Source organism: Equus quagga, chromosome 12, assembly GCF_021613505.1.
Source record: "Equus quagga isolate Etosha38 chromosome 12, UCLA_HA_Equagga_1.0, whole genome shotgun sequence".
Classification (NCBI taxonomy): domain Eukaryota; kingdom Metazoa; phylum Chordata; class Mammalia; order Perissodactyla; family Equidae; genus Equus; species Equus quagga.
The window spans coordinates 84,658,700-84,666,409 of record NC_060278.1 but is presented as its reverse complement, the minus strand read 5'-3'; the positions used below and the strand labels follow the sequence as shown (position 1 = coordinate 84,666,409).

The 7,710-nt window shown below is 55.2% G+C and overlaps 1 protein-coding gene across 1 annotated transcript; it reads right to left on the bottom strand.

Annotated features, from left to right (window-relative positions):
• Nucleotides 1–274: 274 nt before the first annotated feature.
• Nucleotides 275–6,590, bottom strand: LOC124248301 (cytochrome c oxidase subunit 4 isoform 2, mitochondrial). The gene is made up of 6 exons (XM_046678171.1): nucleotides 6,500–6,590; nucleotides 5,362–5,443; nucleotides 3,795–3,959; nucleotides 2,838–2,969; nucleotides 608–914; nucleotides 275–377 (listed from the first exon to the last, which is right to left on the bottom strand). Exons 2-5 carry the CDS (start codon nucleotides 5,441–5,443, stop codon nucleotides 778–780), a joined length of 516 nt encoding a protein of 171 aa, XP_046534127.1. The 5' UTR covers nucleotides 6,500–6,590; the 3' UTR covers nucleotides 275–377; nucleotides 608–777.
• Nucleotides 6,591–7,710: the final 1,120 nt, after the last annotated feature.

The following is a 7,710-nucleotide window of genomic DNA, read 5'->3' as shown; positions in this document are numbered from 1 at the left end:
TCCAGTCGCTCCAGTCGAATGGAGTCACTGTGGCCTGCTTGATGTTCCCGCACATGCAAACCAGAATCCCACCTCAGGGTCTTTGCACTTGCTGTTCTTTGATACAAGGCTTGTTCCCTCGTTTCATTCAGACCTCTTCTCAAATGCCACCTCCTCCAAGAGGCCTTCCCCAACCCCCCCCCAAACCCCCTTGAATTCTGTTCCTTTATCCTGCTTTGTTTTCTTTCATCATAGTACTTATTACCATGCAACATGCTGGATAATACACTTACTGATTCATTTTTCTGTCTCCCGCAGCGAGGGAGGTGTCTCCTCCATGAGGCCAGAGACTTGGTCTGTCCTGTTCACCACTGCATCCCCAGGGCCTGGATTAGTACCTGGCACACAGTAGGTGCTCAATGAATATTTGTTAATTGACTGAATAAAGAAGTGTCCTTGCCTTTCTTCAAGCCATTCCCTCCGCCTGAAATGCCTTCCCTTCTCCTTCCTGCCTTTCCTAATCCCCCCTATCCTTTAAGACCCATCCCCAGCCACTCCTCCTCCAGGAAGCCCTCCCTGACAACCTGGGCTCTGAGCCCCCGGAAAGTGGCTTATTCTTGCCCCTCACCTGCTGTACCGCCTAATTTTAGGTGTCCTGTAGGCTTTACGGGAGGTAAAGACTGAGGCGGAGATGAAAGGCAGGAGACAACAGGTCAGCTTTATTGGGGTTCAGGAGAGGGGAGGGGCCTCCACAGCTCCGGGCTGGGGTGAGGCTGCAGGAGGAGCCTGGGAGGCCTGTCACTTCTTCCACTGCTTCTTCTCATAGTCCCACTGGGAGGCCAGGCCTTGCACAGGGTTGCCCTTCATATCCAGGATGCGCTGCAGCTGCTGGGCCTTCCACTCATCCGTCAGGGTGATGGGCTTCTTAGGGAACACTGCCAGGAAGGCATGTGGCAGGGACAGGTGGCTCAGCACCCTGCCAGGCCTGCCGCCTCCCACGGAGCAGGCTCTCCAGTCACAGGGCTCGGGTGCCCTGCGCTCAGGAGCTCCCGCCACCCTGTCCGGCCCTGCCTACCACACTCCTTTCTGAAGTGTCACTCCAGGGCCCTCAGGGTTCTGATCCCAGCTCTGCCTTAGATCCGCTGTGGGAACTGGGCCAAGGCCCTTCCCCATTCTGAGCCTCCGTTTCCTCACCTACTCTGGGGCCCACTGGCAGTAGGAGCACTGGTTTGAAGTCTGTCTAATCCACATCCCAGCTCCACCACTCCATCGGTTTGTGACCTTGAACAAGTCACTTCATCTCTCTGAGCCTCAGTTTCCTTACCTGTCAAAAACAGGTCCCATCCACCAGGGTTGTGGGTTTGAATGAGTTAGTACTTACAAAGCAGCTGGCACAGTGTGGGACAGATGTCAAGCCCCTAATCCATGAGCGCTACCATAATCACTGAGTGCGCTCCCACTTATCGAGGAGGGGCCAGGATGAGAGCGTTTCTTTCGCTTGCTGAGGGGTTGGGTGTAGGAGGTGGGGTAGGGGTGTTCGCTTTACAAATCTGGGCAGAGAATACTCAACCCAGAGGCTGAAGCACTCACGGAGGCATTTTAGGAGCCTTGACTGTGGATCAGGGAAGGCCTGGGGGCCGGAGTCCCCAACACCACTCACATCCTACTTCCTGGTCCCTCTGCCCCTGAGGCTCACTCAGCCTGACCTCCTTCCTGGTACTTTCTATCCCAGCAGGTGGGCAAGAGAGAAAATGTCTTTATGGGCACCTGTTAGTACCACACATTAGGCTAGCCTAGAGTTTTCCCAAAGGCTCTCGTCTCATCCTCACGCAAGGTAGGAATTCCCATCACAGTTTTGCAGAAGAAGAAACAAGATCAGGTGAAGTCAATTAAGGCAGAGACTGCCAGTTCTTCCTGGTCTCCTCTCCCTTCTTCCAGAGCAGTGCTTCTCAGACCTGAGTGGGCATCAGAATCACCTGGAGGTCTGTTAAAACACACACTGCTGGGCCCCACGCTTCGAGTGACTGACAGTAGACTCAGAGGAGGGCTGAGAATTTGCATTTCTAACTAGGAGCCAAGTGAAGCTGTTGGTCCAGGGACCACACTTTGAGAATCACTCTTCTGTGGTAATAAATGGTCAGCTGGGTATGTGACCACCTAGCTAAAGACTACATTGCCCAGCTTCCCTTGTAGCTATAGTCAGGTGATCATTTTTAGCCAATAGGATGTGAGCAGAAGCAGGTGCATGAAATTTTTGGACCTTAGCGACGAATGCGTCCTCCCTTTTCCTCTTCTTGACTGGAATGTAGGCTTTATGGCTGGAGCTGGAGCAGCCATTTTGTATGTCAAGAAGGAAGCTGCATGTTAAAGACAGCAGAGCAACAAGACAGAAGGAGCCGGACATTGTGGAGTCCCCCTACTTTCCCTGGCCTTTTTTGTGAGGGAGGAATAAAACTTCCATCTTGTTTAAGCTCTTGTATGTTGGGGACTCTTTGTCAGACCAGCTGAAACAATATACTGAAAAGCTCACGGTTAATAACAGCAATCAGTAACACCACCATTCATGACTATGTGCCAGGCACTGGCCTGCAGCTCCCTCATGAAATCCTCACAAGAACCCTAAGATGTAGGCACTATCATTCCCATTTTACAGATGAGGGAATGGAGGCCCAGAGAGGTAAAGGCCCTACATTCCAACCTAGCAGCTGTGCTCTGCCCGTCTCCCTGCACCTCCCTGGGGGACTTTTCAAAAATCTTCAGAGGAGTGCCAACATAGTTCCCTTATAAGAGCTTGGCTAGTGGCTGTGGCCACAAAGGCATGGCCCAGGGCTGCAGCCGGGTGAGGCATTGCCACTCACCATAGACCCGCTGCCACCAAATCAGCAGAGCTGTGAATCCACAGAAGAAGAAGACACAGCCCATCACTGTCTTCCACTCATTGGAGCGGCGATTCATCTCCGCGAAGGTCTCGTGGAACTGGAGCCGGTACACTGGAGGCAGGTGGGGGCGGGGAAGTAGGGGCGGCAGGTGCATCCATTCCAAGGACCCTGGGCCAACTCTTGGCCTTAGGGAGTTCAGCCTCCCCCTCCCTGCAGCAGATGCTGTGCAGTCAGCAAATTCTTACGGAGCATCTACTCTACGCAAAGCATGGCCAGGAGCTAGTGACAAGGCTCCAAATATCGGAGTGAGCCTGGGGCACTTCTGGTGGGCAGGACTTGGAGTCACACATCCCTCCTGCTCCCCAGGGTCAGGCCCCCTTCTTTCCTGGCCACCTCACCGCCTCTCTCTGCTCCTTCCCCTACAGCACTCACTGATGCCTAGGACCCTCCATGCTCTTCCGCTCCCATACCCTTACCCATGCTGTTCCCACCACCTGGCAGCACCCTCAGCCTCACCATTCAAGGTCAACTAGAACGTGCCCTCCTCTGGAAGGCCCACCAGGATTTCATCTCTCTCTCCTTTGGGTCCTCACAGCCCCTTGAACACACTTCACCCTCGCCACATATCCTATATTACAGTTATCTGGGCTTGTGTTGGTTCCCCCACTGGACTGGGAGCACCCTGAGGGCAAGAACCATCCAGGTGATTCACTTTTATGTCCCCAGGATCGCCCAGCATGAGGCTGTGCACAAAGAGTTGAGTGAATAAAAGATGCATGAACAAGGAATGTGCTTCCCCCCTCAGATGTGCATTCAGTATTTGGGGGTGTTCTGGCTGTCTTGGGGGGGTCTTCCTGCCCACTGCTCCCTGGCAGACGCTTCTTTTCAAAGTCACCCCCAGCCCACTCTCCCCCGCCAGCCCCACCCTAGACCTACAGGCCACCTTCTCGGCGTGGCTCAGCTCGGTCCAGCTGCCCTTCTCCTTCTCCTTCAGGGCCCGCTGCTCCGCATTGAGCTCTGTGCAGAAGGGCTCGTCTGGCATGGGGTAGGAGCGCTGGGCGTGGTAGTTGGTGTAGGGGGGCATCTTCCCCTTGCTATGGGCTGTGGGCACAAGGGAAGAGCTGAGTTCAGGCTGCCCCTGGGACATCCCAGCACTACCCATAATATTAATAAAGAGGGCTGCATTTATTGAGCACTTCCTGTGTGCCAGGAGCCATTCTAAGGCCTTCAGATGAGTTGACTTATGTACTCCGCAGCACTCTGAGCCAGGCAACACTGGCATCTCCACTTCACAGATGAAGAAACTGAGCAGCTAGGTGACTTGCTGAAATCCACAGAGTAATAAGGAGCTGGGCCAGGGCTGCAGTTCAGCCCCTCTGGCTTCAACTCCCCTGCTCTCCAGGGAGATCTGAGCTGACGAGGGCATGTCAGGCAGAGGCAATGGGCGGGCGCAGGCTCAGTGAGAGGAGCCCGAGAGTCCGATGTGAAACTGCTCTGCACGCTACAAAGCGCTGTCCATCGGCCTTTGGTGAGTGGTCAACGGTACGGCTTTGGAGTCAGCTGGGTTTGAGCCCCAGTTCAACAGCCCCTTTACCTCCCTGTGCTTCAAGGTCCTCACCTGGGAAGCGGGGCTGATAGGAGAACCTACCTCACACTGTTGTGGGAGCTCCAAGATAATACACTCCAAAGGCTTAGCACACAGTAGCTGCTCTGTAGATGACACTGATCAATCGAGGTTGGTTTCACTACCGGCTCCCATTCCTGGAAGCTTTCCCTGATGGCCAAGCCCTGGAGGGCTCCGTGTGGGTGTCCAGAACAAGGCTGGGCACTAGGAGGGTCTCAACAAAGCTTCTTCTGTTTATTGTCACCAGAGATGCCCACAAGGAGGGCATTGGTACCACCTTACCAGGATAGCATTGGAACTGCTTTGAGCGAGGAGTCCTGGCTCTTTTAATATCTAGGTCTTCGGGCCTCAGTTTGTTCATCTGAGAAATGGAGATAACAGCACAACATCCACCTCACATGGTTGTTGTGAAGTCTAAATGTGTTAATCTGTATAAAATGTTTATTGTAGCTTGGGGTGCACAGTCAGGGCTCAATAAACGTTATCTGTTATTATTCCCCCGAGGGTCAGGACGGCCCTTCTGCTATCCGGCTGAAGTCTCTCCTGCTTTAGGCCTCTTTCTTCTAACTAGCACTGACACCAGGGTCTGGAAAGGAGGTCCAAGTTTCTGTCAGCACCCTCCACCTCAGGACACAAAGCCCTCAGGAGCCTGAGGTTTGGGGTTTGGGCCCTGAGCAAGCTTGGAATGGACGGAGCTGCTGTCTGCTCACCCTGTGAGCTCCATTTCTTGGAAGAACGTGGCCCAGGACCAAGGAGCAGGATTGCGGGCAATGGCTCTGGGCTAGGCCCAGGGCACCATGAAAGGACAGGGGCAGCCGGCAGAGGACTCCTGCCCCTAGCCTCAGAGCTAGGCAAGGGAGGCAGATGTCCAGTTCTCACCGGTGTCTCCTGGGCTGTGGATCCCTCGCGATCCGAGTCCTCCTCTCCTCAGCACCAAGCTCCAGGCAGCTCTGAAGAACATCTGGGGGTGGGGTGGATGAGTCCTGCCCCCACAGTGCCCTCTGCCCTACTCCTCAGGGCCCAGACAGAGAAACCCTTTCTCAGGAGTTGTGGGAAGAGGGCAGGATTTCAAGGTCACCTGCATGCCCATGACCCTTCTAATTTTGCCTGATATCCCTTTGGGGGTAGATGGGGATCGGAGACAGTTGGAACCCTCTCCTGGAACCTCAATTCCCATCTGAGAAGTGGGAGGAGGCCTGACTCTTAAGGCAGGATCTGAACAGTTTGGGGCTGGAAGCCTGGGTTCTGGTTCCAGCCCCAGCTCAGCCTGGCCAGGTTGGGAAACCTCCTTCAGTTGTTTGCCCCTAGACGAAACTGGGTGGGAGGCCAGGTAGGGAGGGAGCTGGTCCTGGGGCTACCTCTCTTCCCTACAGGGCCATCTGCCAAGATCTCTGCACAGATGGTCTGGCCCCCACCCCTTCCCCCCTAATTGGCTGCCTACGTGCACGGAGAGCCTGCTCTGCTAGAACTGGTGGGGGAGGGGGACAGACGGAGCCCAAGCCCAACCCCCCTCCCCCCCAGGGAAGTCCCAGGGTCTGGCATCCCATGGAGGTGGCTTTAGAAGAGGACAAGGACCAAACTGGGTGAGAGGGAGGAAGAGGAGCACACATGTGGGGACAGGAAGGGGGTATCCCACTTTTGGAAAGAGAAAGGGCTCCTCATATCTGGGGAGAGAGAGGGACACCCCATAAGTAGAGAGAGGGAGGGGGTATACCATACGTGGTAAGTGGGAGGGGGCCCCCACATCTGGAAAGGAAGGGCTCCCCATCAGTGATAAGTAGGTGGGGGCGCGCCACATACGGGGAGAGGGAAGGGGTAATCTACATTCGGGGAAAGAGATGGTGCCCCATATGCAGACAGAGGATAATTCCCCAGGAGTCCTCAACTCTCAGCTGCCAGAAGACTCCCGACCCTCTTCTATGGGGGAACCACAAGAGCACCGACCGGGTGATGAAAGCCGGAGTCCAAGCCGCATCCCCACCCTCCCCAGCTGGGGCTCGCCCACCCACTCACTCACCTCGCGGCTCGCGGCAGCTGCAGCGCGACCCGGGTCTGCCAGGCGAGTAACGGAGAATGCGCTGCTGCCGAGGGACCAGAGCGCTGGCGCCCGCCGGGCCCGCCCCACAGCCTTTTCCAGGGCCGCCCCCTCGTGGGAACGTCCTGCCTCGACGGGGCGTGGGAGCGCCCAGCCAGCGTCCCTGGGGGCGCCCCAGCCCACAGCCTGGAGAGAGGGACTGCAGAGTGACGCCCAGCCACAACACCCGCCAGTGGGGGTCCTGCCTCTGGAGACCCCCAGCCCAAGGCGCCCTGGGACCCAGCTGGCTGTGTGTCCTGGGTTGGCCCAGCCCTGAGTTGGGAGGTCCCAAGATCTACATCTTCCTGCCTCCCTACCTTGCTCATTGCTGTTCCTTCTACCTGGAATGCTCTCTTAGGGCCTTTGCAGACCCAAGTCTTGCCAGCTTTCCAGCCCAGACCCGATACCTCCTGCTGGAGGAAGCCTACAAGCATCTAGAATCTAGGAGCTGGCCCGTGGTGTACCACCTCACTCTCACGGCCCTATACTCAATGAGAGGTGAAAAAAACCCTCCTTCTGGGGTTCAAATCTTAGCTGAGTTCCTGGGGTTTTTTTTTCTATAAGAGGGAGCTCCTACCTCACAGGGCTGTGGTAAAGATTGAACAAATCAGTAGAAATCATCAGGCACGTTGATTCAAGAATTATTTATTAAGACCTATTACAGCTGGCATTTATTGAGTGTCTATTATTTACTAGGTTAAATGCTTGGGGATACAGAGTCAAATAAAACCAAACACAGTCCCCACTCTTATAGGGCTTACAATCCAGTTCCAAGCAGAGAGAAAGACCTGTGCAAAGGCCCAGAGGAAGAAAAACACGGGTGTGTTCAAAGAACAGAGAGAAGCCATCTTGGCCAGAGTGTAATGGGCAAAAGGGAGAGTTGGAGAGAGGCTGGACCACCAAGCAGGGCCTCATAGGCCATGGTGTGGATCTTGGATTTTATTTTAAAGATGGGGCGCCCGCAATGGTAAGGGGAGTGATGTGGTTAAATGGAGCAGAGCATGACTTCAGTAATGTGGCCTGGAATTGTTGGAATACTGATGGGGGGTGGACTGATGGGTAAAGGCTGTGGGTCCCTTCTGTGGCCTGGAACCAGAGCTTTCTAGGTCTCCTGGCCCTGCCTCCATGAGGTGTGCCCAGTGCCCACCCATCCA